General features: G+C 33.4%; 1 protein-coding gene across 1 annotated transcript in view; it reads left to right on the forward strand.

Moving 5' to 3' along the window:
* SCAMP1 (secretory carrier membrane protein 1) overlaps window positions 1-19257 on the forward strand; it is a 118122-nt gene that overhangs the window by 52861 nt on the left and 46004 nt on the right. The window contains exons 3-6 of the mRNA XM_055342306.1: window positions 1118-1216; window positions 2420-2528; window positions 5184-5312; window positions 9385-9544. Of these exons, the coding sequence (XP_055198281.1) occupies window positions 1118-1216; window positions 2420-2528; window positions 5184-5312; window positions 9385-9544 (497 nt within the window). The remainder of the gene's footprint in view (window positions 1-1117; window positions 1217-2419; window positions 2529-5183; window positions 5313-9384; window positions 9545-19257) is intronic.

The raw sequence follows: 19257 nt of genomic DNA on the forward strand, positions 1-19257 counted from the left end.
AATTATTCTCCTTCTTACCTGTCCATGGCATTTTTCAAACTGCTGGTTCTGTACTGCATCTGCATAGGCTATTTTTCATGGTGTCTCATTAAGATGAGGGACTCTTGTTTCCTAACATCTTTTGGGCTCTTCCAGAGCTGAGCATGCTGGTTTTTAAAATTCTGGGTTTAGTCCTGCTGGTTTTAAGAACTCATGAAATTAAAAAAAAAAAAAAGAACTCATGAAATTAATCAATTAATTAATTAATTAATTTTTATTATTTTTTAAGAACTCATGAAATTTAAAAGGCAGATATTACGGAGATTCATCCTTCCTGTTAGCAGGCTCCCCAGTGTGAAAGTCTGTTTTCGGCTCTTTTCTGTGCCCCTGGCTTCTTCTTCACCAAGGCTGACTGTGGTCCTTTTTGCTACAGACTACATCTTCACCCTTCATACCTTCTTTGATATGGCCTCTTCCTTGCCTTAGCTGTGGAGTTGTTTTTTTTTTTTTTAAGATTTTATTTATTCATGAGAGACACACAGTTACGCAGAGAGAGGGGCAGAGACACTAGGCAGAGGGAGAAGCAGCCTCCTCGCAAGGAGCCTGTTGCAGGACTTGATCCCAGGACCCTGGGATCACAACCTGAGCCAAAGGCAGACGCTCAACTACTGAGCTACCCAGGCATCCCTAGTTGTGGAGTTTGTTGTGCCAGTCCTTGGACTATTTCTGGATTATTTCTGTTGATGTGGAAATCTAGTTGTATCTGTGGGCGTTGCTGAGCTTAGGTTCCTCCTACTCTGCTATCTTTCTAGCCAGGCATGTACCTTTCTTTAGTGGAAAGAGTTAACCTTAATGTAAATTCTTCAGTTTGGTGCTATCTGTGTTGTACTAAAAAGAAATGCCTAAAGATTTTGTTTTGTGTTTTTATGCTTGGCATCCAGCATCTGGGAGGAGAGTTGAAGAATGAATTTGGGAAAATAGAGATAGAGATGGAGAACTGAAGCAGCACTATACCACAAACTAGAGGAGGAAGAGAGGAATTCTTGGCATTTTGCTTTTTGTTGGGGTTAGGCCTTTTTAAAGAAGTTAAAATTGGATCTCTGTGTTACATAATTTGTCCTTTTCTTAATCTTCCTAGCCTCCACCAGGCACTGTGAAAATGCCTAACGTCCCCAGTACACAACCAGCAATAATGAAACCAACGGAGGAACATCCAGCCTATACACAGATTGCAAAGGTTAGTTCATGTTATGTGGGTAGATTTGTATTGGAAATTACAATATAAATAGCATCCTCAAAGAATTCTTTATAATTTGGCTTGATTTCTTTATTTAATTTTTAACTTACTTTTTGAGTTTGGGTTAGCTAGTTTATCAACCCTATAATACAGTTCTCTTTTCAGCTTATAATATTTGCTTCACTGTATTATTAGCAGCTGTTGAATTCATATATCCTCCTGATGTACAGTTGTTTAGGGAAATCTTTGTTACTTTGATTTCACTCTTTAATGCATAGTGCTATTATAAAACCAATGATAGGATAGTAGAAACTATTGGAAAAGAGTTATAATGGCTGAGGAAAGGACAGTGGTAGAAGTAACAGATGGCAAAAATATGAGAATAAAGGAGATGAAGAAGATATCTCGTATTACGTAAAGGCAGATGGAGCTACAGACCAGAATTTTTTTTCTTCTTCTTCTTCTTTTTTTTTTTTTAAGATTTTATTTATTTATTCATGAGAAACACAGAGAAAGAGGCAGAGACACAGGCAGAGGGAGAAGCAGGCTTCTCAGAGGGAGCCTCATTTGGGACTTGATCCCAGGATCATGCCCTGAGCCAAAGGCAGACACCCAACTCCTGAGCCACCCAGGCATCCCCAGAATTTCTTAATCATATCCTCCTTTCATCTCCTTGTCTTTTAAAATAGAAGATACTATATATTCTTGCATTGGAAACCTTAGGTACTGTTCAAGCCAATTCTTAAGAGGCAATTCAGTGGTCATTTCTCCATTTGTCTGTTTTGCCTCAGTTGTTCCCTCTGTTCTTCATTCTCATTTATGCACAGAGGTCACTTTAATTTTATTTTCCCAATTAGGACTCTGATTACTCTTACTGATAGAATTTTGTCCTGTTCTAATATGCCCAATAGTCTCACTGACAGTTTTCATAACAAAAAAGCCAAAATCAGTCAAATATCTCCATATTATCTTCTGAAACTGTAATCTTAAGTGAATTCCTGTATTTTGGAAGAGCATTTGAATTAAGTTTCAGGCACTGTATGCCTCTTGATCTTGGGATTGTGAGTTCGAGCCCCATAATGGGTGTAGAGATGACTAAAAAATGAATTAACTTAAAAAAAAGGTAGATAGTATAGTAGTGTTACAGGATTTTCTACCTCTGACAACCTATTCACGCATTGATATTTTGTTTGTTTGTTTAAGGAACATGCCTTGGCCCAAGCTGAGCTTCTTAAGCGCCAAGAAGAGCTAGAAAGAAAAGCAGCAGAATTAGATCGTCGAGAACGAGAAATGCAAAATCTCAGTCAACATGGTAGTATCCAAAGAAATTTGAAATAAAAATAACTTTGAAGCACTTTAAATTATGCCTATGCTAGCTCTAAGTCATTTTGGTTTATGGATAAGGCCATGCCCTTTTTTCCTGTTCTAGCAAGATCAGACAGCAGATTTCCAACTTGTTACTCTGTAGCTCTCTGATCTTGGCTGATTTGCCTAGTTTTTTGATTAAAACAATGTGAGCTTTATCAACACAGGAAGTAAATGTGCATATGATAATTTTAGATTTTGGCCAGAAGTCTTTGATCCTGCACTTGGGGCCTCTTTGAATCTATTGAAGCTTTAAGAGTACAATGGGAGGGTGCCCTAAATTTGACTCTTACCTTTTGTTTATTCAGCCCAGTTTCTAATTATCTGCCCCTGTCCTCAAAACTATAACATACCTGCCAAATCATGTTAAAAAAACGCGTGGCATGACTCTGGGAAGCCTTGTGTTTCTCAGTGATGCCAAAGAAAGAAGTACTGAATTGATCATTTGCTATGAAATCTGTACAGACTGTGACTACTAAAGGGCACTTCAAGGGAGTATCTTAGAGAAAGGGAGCAGTGTCTGGCCTAGAAGGGATAAAGAGCTAGACAAGTCATTGTTACTATGTCTAAGATAGTGATGGAATGACGGGGCTTAGTCAACAACAATATACTGAACTATTTCTTCCATATCTTAAGACTGTGTAAGCCTAAGTCAGAGAATGAAAAATACCATATGATTTCACTCATATGTGGAATTAAATAAAACTACTAAAATAAATAAATAAATAAATAAACAAACAAACAAATAAATAAATAAATAAATAAATAAATAAAACTACTGATCATAGGGGGCAAAAAGCGACACAAATCCAGAAACACTGTGGAAAACTATAGAGAATAAACTCTATGGTTACCAGAGGGGAGGTGGGTGGGAATGGTGGTTAAGGAGAACCCTTGCTGTGATGAGTATCAGGTGTTGTATGAAAGTGTTGAACCATTATAATGTATACCTAAAAATAATATTACACTGTGTGTTAATTAACAAATTTAAAAACTAAAAATGAAATTTATATATTCAAAGATTATTTTAAAAAAAAAAGCATGTAAGCCTAGGGCCTTCTGAGGACACATTTATCCTTGGCCATTTTGTTGCTTGTGACACTAGAGACAACATCTTAAAAGGAGAAATTAAAGGTTTATTTGAGATCAGTGTTTCTGAAATACCTGTAATAAAACCTGTTCTATGTCCTTAGTATTGACTAATATAAGTTATCTCTATGGGAGATATTTTAGTAAATATAGTAACAGAGTAGGAAATTCAGAGTTAAACTTTGTAATATGTTATACATGTAAGTACTTACTAACTTATTTAATTATTAGTACAGTTCTCTGAAGGGTGGTATAGTTGCTATTCTCTTTATTTCTACTCTTAAATTTATGAAGAAACATAAGATTTTACAGATGTCTTCAGATTTTACAGTCTTCAAGAGTTTAAGGTACTCAAAGCCCCCTAGCCAATAAATGGCTAGACACTTCTGTTTTCAGATCCTACTTCTAACATTACTATTCTTTCCTCCTCTCAAATATTATGAGACTTGTAAGAAAAATGAATATAAAATTTGGAAAGAATTATAAATAGTAGAGACATGTTGGAAAGAATCAGACATAGGTCATTCTTGTTTTCCACTGTAAAATTTTCTTAGTCTATATAAAGTATATAAAATCGAATTTTCAAAAATTGTGGCAAAAATTTCTAAAATGAGAAGTGGCCTTTTTTTTGTTGTGCTTACCTTCTGTTTTTAATGTTTTGACTTCTTGCTTTAATTTTAGTGTTTTTATTGTTCCCATCACTTCCCAATCTCTATTTTCAGTTTCATTTCTTTATGTAGACACATTTTCCTTCCTCATAGTTTGAATTTGTTTTTCCTTTAGGTTTTTGAAGGTGTTATAATTCCTTAGCTTCCTTCTCCTGACTGTTTCATGTTTTCTCCTAGTTTTATGGCTTTCTTAATGTATATTTTGAATATTATTTTTGTCAGATTTTGAGATTTCCAAATTTAAGTCTTTGGTATTAGTTAATTGTGTTGTTTCTTCATGGAGTTAACAGTAGAAAACTCAGAAGATTTATACGCTGGTCTTTCTTCTTCACATTGACTAGGAATTATATTCAAAGACTTAAGATGCTGAGGAGGAAGTTGTAGATATTTAAAAACTGCATGGTATTCACATGACAGCCAGACGCTTAGGACTTGGAGAAATAGATTTGTTTTTAGGGTAGAGTCACAGGGTATGTCTTTGTGCTCTTTTTTTTTTTTGTGTGTGTTTGTATATCAGCTGTGCGTATATTAATGTTTTCTAAAGATGCTCTGGGGAAATTTTTTTTTTTAAGATTTTATTTGTAAGTAATGTAACTATACCCAACACAGAGTTTGAACCCACAACCCTAGAGGAGTCTCATGCTCTATTGACTGAACCAGCCAGGTGCCCCTACTTTGGGAAATGCAAAGCTTGGCTTTCAAAGCTATACATATATAGGAATGTAAAGATACAGTATTTGATTTATAAAACATCTATTAAAAGAACAAATAATGTTCTTTGTTATGAAACCAAGAATAAGAATAGCACATATTGGTTCTAATATAATTTTTTTTAAAATTTGCAGGCAGAAAAAATAATTGGCCACCTCTTCCTGGCAATTTTCCTGTGGGACCTTGTTTTTACCAGGATTTTTCTGTAGACATTCCTGTAGAATTCCAGAAGACAGTAAAGATTATGTACTACTTGTGGATGTGTGAGTATAAAATGTGTATATTCAACAGAGTTTTTTTATTGTTAAAAACCCTCCTTTTTGGAATTCAGATATCAAGGATAGTATCACAAATGGTCTTTTTTGTATAGCTCTTAATTTTCGGACTGGAACATATTTAGGTACTGCAAAAGTATATTGAATATGACAATCTAAGCTGAGGAAAACATAGGAGAACTGGCATTCTTTTGAGGAAAGGACTTCTCTGTCACATATAATGTATTTTTTGAGGAAAAGGGAATAGTTGTAAAATACTATCTAGGTTATATTTGTTTTGAAAAAATTGCACTATTTTTATACATATGAAGGCTGTTTAAAAAATTCTATTAAAGCATTATGACTTTTTAAAGGGGCTACAAAATATCATTTTTCTCAGAGCTTTGAGCATAATTTACTTTTCATTTTCAAGTGGTTGATAAATACTTTTATTATTGGAAGTATCTAGTTAATGTAGGATATTTTACTGAATAGAACATTAGGACGCACATTTAGGCTGTGGTACTTGCCTTGTTTTGAATATAATTACAACTCATGTAATACTAAAATAAAATGTCAAGCTGTTAAGAGTTTATTCTACATACACAGAATTCCCACTTATTCTCTGTTTTACTTTTATTCCAAACAGTAGTCTCAGCACCATTTAATGTTAGTATGTTAGTTAGAGGGTGTAGCTGTCATGACTTCTCACCTGCATAACTGCTGGGCTAATGGATAATTTGTAATATACATTCTTGATGGAGAAATTTATGCATGTTATTATAAAATTAGGGAACTGTTTTTTCCCCCTCCTAAATAAATGAGACAATTTTCCTCAAAATCTTTTAGGAGCATTCTTCGTATATATAAAGTTATTTTACAATGTGAGTAGCAATTCCTTATGGATAAGTACATTAACTCTTAGTTTCTCTTTGAGATTTTGTTGTTGACCTAGTATCTTGCTAAATCACCAGTGAAAGTAGTATTATAGTATTATATACTTTTAATATTAAAGGTTTTGATTTTGTATGTGTACATGTAAACGACCTATATATTTTATTTAATCAACATATATGCATATATGTAATAATTATTTTTTAATGGGAAGAAATTGGCCTGGAATTTTAAGTATAAGTTCTTTGATTCAGTGGAAAAACATATTTTGGATGGGGGAGATAGGGGTTGTAAGAAAATTCTATAAGGAATTTAGTATATAGAGATTGAATGGAAAAGATGGTTAATTTTAACTCAATGGCTACTTGTGCTAATTGTTTCAAAATAGGTCTGTTTTGTTTTATAAATATATAACTTTCTGAGGTGTTTAGAATACAGTTTTTCTTAATTCGGTTGAATTGACAGATCTCTAAATTATATATAAAGAGATCTCAATATTTTAAAAAACAGTACCTGGGATAAGGTAAGATCTAGTACCGGCTCAGTGATATTTGTAAATTTCATAAAATGGAGATTGTTTTAATAAGTTATTTTCAAGAAGTGTCAACCTCTTAATGATTTCAGAGTTGACAAGTGCTTTCATACTGTAATAATAATTATAATGAAAGAGAACATTTATTGAGGCTTTATTTGTACCAGATATAGTACTAATCACTTTATATACATGATATCATTAACTCCTAACTACCCTGTGAAGTAGGTACTATAATACTTAGTCTTATAGATAAGGAAGCCAAAGCATAGAGAATTGGAGTAATTTGTTCAAGAATACACAACAATTAGGGTTGGAATGGATAGCTTGACTCCAGAACCCAGAGTCTAGATTTCCATGTTATATACAACCTACAGAATACCAAAATGAAGACGTAATTTACATTTTAAACCCAAATAAGATGAAGATATACTTTCAAAGATACCTTACTTGAAATAATTTACTTGATAAAGGAACTGAAGCAATTAGAACTATTACTGTGAAATGAATCTTAACCTCTGAGTATATTCTTGAATTTAAAAAAAAAAAGAAAAGCCATTTAAAGATCAGTTAGTAAAGAAGATAATTATACTGTTTAAAATCTGCATGTGTTAGGTGTCTGTGTTGGAATGCAAAGCTTATCAAGAAGAATATTGTAGGGATAGTTGCGAATTTAGGTTCAGTGATAACAGATTTGAGTGCTTTAATAAAGCAATTGAAATTTTATATGAAGTTGAGTCATTCAACTTACAGATCATGTAAACAAAATGCCCTAAAAATATCTTTAGTGTTGTATGGATAGCTGGAATCCACCAAGTGGATTGTAATGGAATTGAAATCAGCAACACAGAACCACAGATTTCACTTGCCTTGCTTTTCTGTATATTTCTTGATCTGTGTATAAGTAGACTGTTTAGTAAGTAGGCCTGAACGTTTTATTTTTTCTACAAATAAATGACTTATAGTCATGGTTTTTCATTACTATGAAAGCATTTAGAAAGAAATTTTAATATATTACACAAAATTAAATTGATATTTTTATCAATAGTTGAAAGAATTTTTAATGAACTTTAAATATACATACCCATATATTCTTTCTTAGGCAAATTAGAAGATCTTTAAAAATTCTCTTAAGGTTGAAATTTGAATCATAATGTTGTGAATATGTAAAACTTTTTTAGGCAGTTGGATGCTATTTAGTGTTAAAAAATAATAATACTCTGTTTCACGGTCTTTTGAAATCTGTTTTTAAGCCATTGACAGAATTCCTTTTTTTGAGGCAAAAGATCATAAGTAAATTTCTTAGGAAGCTAGTCTTCATGAGAGTTTGAAATCCTAGTGGTAATAAAGTTAATAAGGAAGAGTCAGTCTTCTTTGTGTAACAGAATGGAATGGAGTTTTCAACATGGAATAGCTCCTGTATTTTTATAGCTAAAAAATTGAAATGTAGAGGTTTATTAGTTCAGTGGTTTATCTCTATAACCCAAGTGTTTTCATTTTATTCTTCCTCTGGTGCCCTTTTTCTTATTCTAGAGTTTGTATATTTATCTAGTTTGTAAAGCAAATTTAGAGACATCCTTTAATGTATGTTTTGATCTTGTTTTGTTAATTAGTGGTTTTATTTAATAAGTTGAAAAGATTATAAAGTTTATAATGTAAGTTGGGATTTTTGTGTTTGGATTTATTAAGTTTTGTATTTATTTTTAATTTAGTAGTTGGTATATTTTTGTTGTACTAATTTATATTGAATATGATTTACATTTTTGAAAAAATGTATTTCTTTTAATTCAGCCTGTGAATACATTATTAAAAAATCCTTTTAAAAAGTTATTAATTAAAATGGGCAAATGTAGTTCTTTAGGATCAAAGTATAGTTAGATGATACTCAGATTTTTTGTTTTAGGCCTTTCTGGGTATATAATTATTAACGACATATAAAGAGTCATATAAAGAGTTTTCCATTAACTGTGTTGATTAAAAGAAAGGTCTGCCACAGCAGCTGAAATGCATTATTTCCTTTCTTTAAAAGTAAGTTTAATCCTCCACCAAAATACCGTTTTTATTGCAGCATTTAAAAAAAATGTTAACCTTAAGAAGATGAAATCCTTAGAGACTGACTATATATAGTCCCTCAAGTTGCTACTGTTAGTATTTTCAGTTCAGTGATTCTAGTTAATTTTATTGCTTAAAAATGTTATAATGAGATCGCACAGGACACTTCTGCAGTTTTCTCCTCCTTGTATAGTCTACTCTGGGGGGTTTGTAGGTTTAGTCTGCAGAAAGGTAACTCAGAATGTGGGATCTTTTCCCTCCAAGACCTGGTTCTTTTTCCTGGCAGGATCTTGGATCAGGAGACACATCAGGTGTTTTCTTCCCCAGGAAGAATCTCCTAAGGCACCGCTTCTCTGGTAGTTGCCCATTAGGAGAGGGCCAAAAGAATTTTTGCCAAACAGGGTGTGTATTAGGACTCTTTCCTGTATATACTATTTTCAAATCAAACGTGTAAGAAACAGCAATGTTTTGAAAGATACTAACTGGAAATGTGGTAGAGTACATTGGTTCTTAGGAAGAATTTTTTCATTTACAAATTTTGTTGAATGAATTCATAAATTGAATATAAATGTTTCTTTTCTATTTTGTTCTTTGATTCCACAGTCCACGCTGTAACACTGTTTCTAAATATCTTCGGATGCTTGGCTTGGTTTTGTGTTGATCCTACAAGAGGGGTTGATTTTGGATTGAGTATCCTGTGGTTCTTGCTTTTTACTCCTTGTTCATTTGTCTGTTGGTACAGACCACTTTACGGAGCTTTCAGGTAAAATGTGTGTACTTTAAAATATACTCTTTAAAACCTGTGAAGTAAATAATTGGTAATTAACCTTAAAGGGAAAATTGACACATTTTCATAAAATTTTTTATTTTGTATAACATACATTCCAATAAATATGTAACATGTCTTTGTAGTGATTAGGTTTTGTAAGTCACAAAATCTCATTCTTTTCTCTCACTTGAGAAGATCAAACATAAAAATAAATGAAGGAGAAATGAGGATAGTCTTATATCTTAATATTTGTAGAATATTCCATGTGATACACTTGACATTAGGGAAAATTTTGCTCCTCGTTCCCCTTCAAAAAAAAAAAAATCACAAGTGGTGATTTCAGTATAATTCTTTTTTTTATTTTTTTTTTATTTATTTTATTTTATTTTATTTTATTTTATTTTATTTTATTTTATTTTATTTTATTTTATTTTATTTATTCATGAGAGAGAGAGAGAGAGAGAAAGAAAGAGAGAGGCAGAGACGCAGGCAGAGGGAGAGGCAGGCTCCATGCAGGGAGCCCAACGTGGGACTCGATCCCGGGTCTCCAGGATCAGGCCCTGGGCTGAAGGCGGCGCTAAACCGCTGAGCTACCTGGGCTGCCCGATTTCAGTATAATTCTTAAATGAATCTCGATGAGGTCAGTAGTATACTTGTGATATTTAAAGTGCATCACTTTAACCTAGCAAGGGTAAATTTCACCTAGCAGGCTAATTATTTTCTTTGTAAATTCATTTTTGCTTTTCAAAAGTTCTCACATTTGAGAACTATTAAGATTATAAGATTAAGTAATATTTTGCATGATATATTTTAATCAGTGGTTAGGATTAATATTTCCTAAGTGCATGTTCTGTGAGGTATTAATAGATGTTGCAGAAAAAGGGACTCATTAGCTTAGGTTTGTTTGGGAAAAGCTGGATAATAAAGTTAAATTTCTTCACTTCAAGATTTCTTAGATTCTTTTATGAGCCTAGTGTAATTTGTGATTTGACCATGACACCATTATTTTTTTTTTGTGGAACACCTTGTTGGACTATTGCTTTTAAGAAATAAATGTTGGGAAGTGCCGATTTAGATAATAGTTCTCTATGAGTCCATATATTCAATTATTAATTTATTTTTAGTAAACTCATTTGTTAGTAATGATACTTTTTAAGCTCTTCTGAGTGAGAGGCAGCAGCATTACTAGGAAATAGGTATGTATTGTGCAAGTGTTATATTGGGGAAATTAGAGGGACACATTTTGTTGTTTCCATTTCAACATAGAATTTATTTGATTAACCAGAGTGTGTTTGCCTGCATTGTGGAATTAGAAACCCAGATATGTAAACAGATGGGGGAAAAAAAACCCAGATGGAAAAGGGAAAAGATGAAGGAACTTAGAGAGAAAAGAAGTCACACAACAGAAAACTAAATTCATTAGAATTGGAATGAAGAGAAGAAAATGGATGGAAGAAAAGGAGGACAGAATCTTTGGCTAGATTAGAGTATGGTTTATCAAGGAATGGGGAGAGGTGCCCCCTCTGGATGTGGGTTCGAGAGGAATAAAAAGGATCTTTTACTCTTTCCATGATCTAGGAAGAGAGTTAATGCTGCTCTTTTCCTTGTTATCCTAAGCCTGGCTCACAATGTTTTTTAATTTTTTAACATCTGGCTTTAGCTTCTGCCTGCCTACTTCCATTGTATTACTAATATATTTATAATGATGCTGGTGAGTAGGAATGGGGTTGTCTTTGAGACTTTAAAAGTGACATGAGGGGGCGCCTGGGTGGCTCAGTCGGTTAAGCATCTGCCTTCAGCTGAGGTCATGATCTTGAGATCCTGGGCTACCTTCACCAGGGAATCTGCTTCTCTCTCTCTGCATCTTACCCTCCCCCTCCTCTTGCATGCTTGTGCTCTCTCTCAAATAAATAAAACCTTAAAAAAAAAAACACAAAGTGACACAAGGCTAATGACTTTGGATTTTAAACCTTCAATGGCTAATGTAGCTAAAACAAACCACTAGCAGCCAGATTTCTGCCTTTTATTACTTGAAGTCACTTCTATTTCCTTTCTTTGCCAGTTGAAATAAAATTGTTTTGTGGAACATTTTCTTACTTCTGTCATTATTAATCTGTAGGCTAAGTTTTTAGCTGCATCTCAGTCCTTTAGAGTGTATCCGAAATACGTTAATTATCTGGGTTTCCTCTCAGCAGAACTGAGAGGAATAATATTTAATGGGGAAAGTTGAAATTAAAGTATTTTACACCATTACTATACCTTCTCAGTATGTAACTTTGGCATTTCTTTTATCCACATTGCCAAGTGGTTCTGAGCCTCAGTCTTTCCTGTAGTCTCCAGTAGTTTATTAAACCTATATTGATGGTGGCTTTTCCCTTAAATATGAAAATCTCAAATACAGATACATTGGATGTGATTTTTGATATTAAATATAGGACTTTAAATAGACTAATTCATATAAATGCTTTATTTTAGATCAGTTTTGGTAGGATTTACTGCCTTTGAGAAAGGACAGAGTCAGGATATGGAAGTGTTTTTTTTTTTTGTTTTTTTATTTTTATTTTTTTGGAAGTGTTTTATATTTTGTTTCAAGACCAATGATTAAGAGATGAAAACAAGCATCTGAACATAGTAGCTAAAACCTTTTAGGCCAGGTTCACAGGTTTCTTGAGAGAAGTTATTATTGAAAGTATTTAGTTTTTATTAATCAAACTCTGGAGTGAAGCTAATATGCTTTTTAAAATTTTTCAGTTTTTTTTTTTTTTAAGATTTAGTTACTTATTTTAGAGTGAGCACAAGCAGAGGGAAGGGCAGAGAAAGGGAGAGAAGGAGCCCCTGGGGCACTGAGGTGTTTTGAAGTTTTGCTCTTTTCTGGCTAATGGTCTATTTACCTCTTCTGCCATAAGATAATTTAATTATTTACTGAATTTTATTTCTCCAGATTTCCCCCTAGATTTGAAGAAAAGACTAGTAAGTAGTAAGGGGTGGCTCAGTCTATTAAGCGTCCAACTTTTGATTTTGGCTCAGATCATGATCTCAGAGTCCTGAGATCCTGAGATGGAGTTCCACGTTGAACTCACAGCTCATGTCCTAGGCATGAAGCCTGCTTAAGTTTTTTCTCTCCTCCCTCTGCATCCTCCCTCCTTAAAAAAAAGAAAAAAAAATATGTGTGTGTGTGTATGTATGTATATACATATATATAGATAGTAAGCGGTAAGAAAAACATGGCAAGGATTGATGATAGAATAAATTAGTCATTGTAAACATAGAAGTTAGAGGGGAGGTACTAGGTTTGAGAAGTTCATCAGATTTTTCTTTTTTAGTTGTGCAGTGAACTTATTTTTTTTTCTTGTAGATGGTGGTAATTCCAAGTCTAGAATAGCTGTTAGCTTTGTGGTGGAGTGCTAAAAATAAATAAAAATATCAGAAGTCTTCATTTCTAGAGTACAATGGAAATTGTTATATCTTAGTCATTTGGAGTTGCATTTTTAATTGCCATATATGGTTTATCTCTTTTGCCTCCCTGTTGACTCACAGACTAAAAGTAAATAAATTCAGTATCTCAAGAAATTCCTTTATTTATATATATATATATATACATATATATATATATATATATATATATATATATTTTAAAAGATTTTATTTACTTATTCATGAGAGACACACAGTGAGAGAGGCAGAGGGAGAAGCAGGCTCCATGCAGGGAGCCCGATGTGGGACTCGATCCTGGGCCTCCCGGATCAGGCCCCGGGCGGAAGGCAGGCACTAAACCACTGAGCCACCCAGGGTTCCCAAGAAATTCCTTTTTAAAGGTTAACAGTTAACTTTGTTATCAAGAATTTTTTGTAATTTAGAGCACTGGTGGCTTAGTTGATTAAGCGTCTGCTTTTGATTCAGGTCATGATCTCAGCGTCCTGGGATTGAATTCCACATTGGGCTCCCTGCTCAGCAGGGAGTCTGCTTCTCCCTCTCCCTTTGTCTCTCCTCCCTGTTCCTTCTCACTCTGTTTCTCAAATGAATAAAAATCTTTAATTAAAAAAAAAAACCCACAAAAGAATTTGTTGTAATATGCTTAATAATATGATAGCTGTGTAAACTTTTTCTATATTAACTGAGAACAAAAATATAATTGTTTTAACTGAATTCTTAAATGCCTTTAGATTGAATTAAACTATTTGATAATACTTTTAAAGCTCAATGGAAAACTTAAATCTACATTTGAGTGATTATATCCAATAATCATATATAACACATCATAATGATAAACATAATTTTATAATGTGTTAGAGGTAGACTATTTAGCAATAATCAATTTTTAATTAGTTATTATCCATGAGAAGTTGGTTTTCCAGTGTCATCTGGGTTTCTGTTTCAGTATTTTATTTTTTTTATTTTTATTATTTTTTTAAGATTTTATTTATTCATGGGATACAGAGAGAGAGAGAGAGACAGAGACAGAGAGAGAGAGGCAGAGACACAGGCAGAGGGAGAAGCAGGCTCCATGCAGGGAGCCCGACCGTGGGACTTGATCCCGGGTCTCCAGGATCACACCGTGGGCTAAAGGCGGCGCCAAACCGCTGAGCCACCCGGGCTGCCCTGTTTCAGTATTTTATTTGCATGTTTCGTATTGAATTCACTGAAACCTTTCAGGGAGATAGTAATATTAAGATAAATAACTTATATTTTCCAGCTGCTTTACAATTGTGAAGTATCCCTAAGATTAAATGAATCACTCATTGAACGATGACCATATACTAAGCTGGAGATATAAAGAAGACATGGTACTTGCATGTATAATATAAATGATTTGAAAGTAGGCATCTCTGAACCTTAGGCTATTAAAATTTATATACAAAAATTGGGTGATATTTGGATACACCCAAAATATTTGAATTCCAAAAAAATTTAATATTGGTGATCTATCTTGTGGTGTGTCTCAAGATATAAGATCAGTTATCTTTAGTCTTTTTATGAGGATTTAAGTTTTTATTTTTTATTTTATTAATTATTTATTCATGAGAGATAGAGAGAGGCAGAGACATGGTGCAGAACTTGATCCCGGGATCATGACCTGAGCCCCCCAGGTGCTCCCAAGATTTAAGTTTTTAATAAATATTTTTCTCTGAGGTCAGGGGATAAAACTCTGCTTGTATTGGCACCATTGAAATACCAGAATATTCAGGAAAAAAATGGTTTTCAAACCGTGTAAAATACAGTTCTACATGATTTATCTTAGTTTTCCACCAAGAAACTGGTTTGCTGTTATACTTTTAGGACTTTATCCTTCATATGGTTACCCCTCCTACCTGAATCTGAAGGACAATGTAGAGAAGTGTCAGGTATATGTGCTTTTAAAAGTTAAGTTTATTAGCTATCAAAATTAAATCTGGAATTGTCATTTTGTCATTTATATATTTTTAAAAGGTTGTAACTTTGTTCTTAATTTCATGCTTCTGCAAATGACTAAGAATTATGTAAATACTTTAAGATGTTAGGTCATTATTGAGGCAGTGTTTTGTTGAAAAAGCTTGTTTTGTTAAAAAAAACTTATTAATTGGAAATAACAATTTTTCTTTGCTGAAAAAGAGTAAGAATCTTGGCTTCTCTGCTTAAAAGTGTTAAGCTCCTAGGAAAATGTAGTATAAAACTTTAGTGCCTCAGTTTGTTGAATGTAAATAGGGGATAATATTTTCAGAGTTGATAAAAGGATTGGAGTTAGTATATGCAAAATACTAGGTTTTATAAGTTGTCAACAAATGGTAGCTGAACTAATGTTTTATTTTCATGTTAAGTTTTGTCATTTCCTTTTGATCCATAAAACTGTTATTTGTTATAAATTATCTTTTTTGCTGCTTTTAGTTCATTGTTCTCTGGTACCTCAGTCTGAGCTACAGGAAGTCATAATTTATGCTAAGGTGTATGTAGGTCTTTGTGTTGAGAGAGAAAAATAAACTTAAAAAAGTCTAGTATGAAAATTTAGTTTTTTAATTGGAGTTTTTGTCTATATTTAAAGTAATTACTGATTTTATATGGATTTATATCTGCCTTCTATTTATAGTACTGATTACTATATAAAACATCTGTTATATACATTTTTCTTTCTTTGCCTTTTAGATTATTTCTATTTTTTATTATATATTTTTTCTCTTTTTTAGGATATATTAGTGTGTACTTGAGCGAGAATGGGATTGGGTGGAGGGAGGGAGGGGGGGAAGAGAGAGAAAGAGAGAAAGAATGAATTACATTCTTATCTTTAATGTGGGACTTGATTCCACAACCCTGAGATCATGACCTGAGCTGAAATCAAGAGTTGGTCACCTAACCAACTAAGCAACCCAAGTGTCCCTGTGGTTCATTTGTTTTTAAATGGGTCTGTTGGCATTGAATTCTCAGATTTTTTTTTTGTTTCAAAATATATTCATTTCACCTTCATTTTTTTAGCTTTATTGAGGTATCATTGGCAAAATTATAATACATTTGAAATGTATAATGTGATGATTTAATAATCATACACATTGTGAGAGAATTCCCACATTTGGGTTAACACCTCCATCTCCTCCATTTGTTTGATGGTTTCTTTTGCTATGCCAAAGCTTTTTATTTGAGGTAGTCCCACTTGTTGATTTTTTTGCTTTTGTTACTTTTGTTTTTAGCATCCTATCTCATTAGTGCCAAGAACAGTGTCAGGGAGGTTACTACCTATGTTTTCTAATATGAGTTTTATGGTTTCAAGTGTTTCATTCAAGTCTTAAATCCATTTTGAGTTAATTTTTGTGTATGGTATAAGATAGTGGTTTAATTTCATTCTTCTGCATGTGGCTGTCAAGTTTTCCCAAAACCATTTTATTTTTTATTTTTTATTTTTTCCCAAAACCATTTATTGAAGAGACTCTTTTCCATTGTATGTATTTGGCTCCTTTGTGTAGTACATTAATTGGCTATGAGTTTGTTTCTGGGCTCTCTATTCCATTAGTCTGTGTGTTTGTATGCTATTATCATACTGTTTTGATTACTGTAGTTTTATAAGAATAGTTTGAAATCAGATATTATGACACCTGTGATACCTTAAAAGGTCTTTTGTGGTTCTTTTTTTTTTTAAAGTTTTTTTTTTAATTTTTTTTATTTATTTATGATAGTCACAGAGAGAGAGAGAGAGGCAGAGACACAGGCAGAGGGAGAAGCAGGCTCCATGCACCGGGAGCCTGACGTGGGATTCGATCCCGGGTCTCCAGGATCGCGCCCTGGGCCAAAGGCAGGCGCTAAACTGCTGCGCCACCCAGGGATCCCTCTTTTGTGGTTCTATTCAAATTTTAGGATTGTTTTATTTTTGTGGAAAATTCCATTTGAATTTTGATAGGGATTTAATTGAATCTTGATTGCTGTAGAGCAAATTAATATATGACAGTATTAATTTTTCCAGTCTACAGGCATGATGTATCTTTCCATTTATTTGTATTTTCAGTTTTATGTGTCTTCAGTTTCTTTAATCATTGTCTTAGAGTTTTCATTGTAAGGGTCTTTCACTTCCTAAGTTAAATTTATTCCTAGATATTTTATTTTTTATGCAATTGTAAATAAGATCACTTTCTTTCTCTTTTTTAAGATTTTATATTTTTATTTGACAGAGCACAAGCAGAGGGAGTGGCAGAGAGAGGGAGAAGCAGACTCTCTACTGAGCAGAGAGCCTGACATGGGGCTTGATCTCAGGACCTTGGGATCATAACCTGAGCCAAAGGCAGACACTTAACTGACTGAGCCATCCAGGCGCCCCAGATTGTTATCCTAATTTCTCCCCTTGATAGTTTGTTGTTAATGTAGAGAAACAAGAGATTTTTGTGTATTGATTTTGTATTCTGTAACTTTACTGAATTTATTATTTCTTTTTTTAAAAAATATTTTATTTATTCATGAGAGAGACAGAGAGAAAGAGAGAGGCAGAGACACAGGCAGAGGAGAAGCAGGCTTCATGCAGGGAGCCTGACATGGGACTCGATCCTGGGTGTCCAGGATCATGCCCTTGGCTAAAGGTGTCGCTAAACACTGAGCCACCCGGGCTGCCCGAATTTATTATTTCTAACAGTTTTTCAGTGGAGTGTGTAGGGTTTTCTACATATAAAATTATGTGATCTGCAAACAGTGATGGTTTTATTTCTTCCTTCTGTTGTGGATGCTTCTGACTAGGACTTCTAATTCTATGTTGAATAAAAGTGACGACACTGGGGATCCCTTCTTGTTCTTTGTCTTAGAGGGAAAGTTTTCAGCTTTTCGCCACTAAATATGTTCTTAACTGTGGGCTTGTCATATGTGACCTTTATTATGTTGAGGTATATTCCTTCTATATCCACCTTGTTGAGAGTTCTTTTTTTAAAGGTTTATTTATTTTTAGGGAAAGAGGCAGAGCAATAGGGGCAGAGTGTCCCAAGCAGACTCTAAACAGACTATGAAGTGGGGCTGATCTCACAACCATGAGATCATGACCTGAGCTGAAACCAAGAGTCAGGTGCTTAACCAGGCACCCCTTTGTTGAGAGTTGTTAATCATAAATGTATGTTGAATTTTGTGAAATACTATTAAGATAATCATATGATTTTTGTCTTTCATTTTGTTAAAGTGATATATCACTTTGATATGTGGATGTTGAACCATCCTTGCATCCTTGGAATAAATTCCACTTGATTGTGGTGTATGATTATTTTCATGTATAGTTGAATTTGGTTTACTACTTTTTGTTAAGAATTTTTGCCCCTGTGTATCCCAATATCAGGGATATTGTCTATAGTTTTCTTGTAGTATACTTGTATGATTTTGGTATCACGGTAATTCTGGCCTCATAAAATGCATTTGAAAGTATTTCTTCTCTTTTTTTGGAAGAGTTTGGTATTTTTTGGAAGGATTGATATCAATTGATTCTTCTTTAAATGTTTGTTAGAATTCACTAGTAGAGCCATGTTGTTCTAGATTTATGTTTATTGGTAGGTTTTTGATTACTGATTCAATCTCCTTATGAGTGATGGGTCTGTTCAGATTTTCTGTATATTCATGATTCAGATTTGGTAGTTGGTATGTTTCTAGGAATTTATTTGTGTTAATTTGTTGGAGTATAAACTCATGTATTGATTCTTAATTTTGGTTTTCTCAATTTTATCATGCATACGTGAACCTTTTAAATATTCCCTAGTGAAATTCTATTGATATGTTTAGGTGCACACTTTGTATCTAGATCACTCTGTGGTTCTGTTTGTAGTGGTTTTTAAGTATATTTATAGAGTAGTATAACCATCACCATAATCAGTTTAAAACTTTTTTCATCACCCTAAAAATTTTCCTGAATTTCATTTGCAATCAATCCTCATTCCTACTCCTTAGCTCCAGGTAACCACTGATATGTTGTCTGTCTCTAACATTTCTATTTTCTGGACATTTCATGGAAATGGAATCAGAATATGTAGTCTACTTAGAATAATGGTTTTAAGGTTCATTTAGCTTACAAAATGTATCAGGAATTTATTTTTAGTTGCCAAATAGTATTCTATTGTATGGCTGTGCCACCTTCATTTATCCATTCACCAGTTAATGGACATTTGTTCTTTTCAGTATTTGGCTTTATAAATGATGTTATAAACATTTGTGACGAGTCTTTGTGTGGACTTGTTTTCATTTTTCTTGGGCTGATTCTTAAAGATAGTATTATTGAGTTGTAGCTT

Source organism: Nyctereutes procyonoides, unplaced genomic scaffold (assembly GCF_905146905.1).
Source record: "Nyctereutes procyonoides isolate TBG_1078 unplaced genomic scaffold, NYPRO_anot_genome, whole genome shotgun sequence".
Taxonomy (NCBI): Eukaryota; Metazoa; Chordata; class Mammalia; order Carnivora; family Canidae; genus Nyctereutes; species Nyctereutes procyonoides.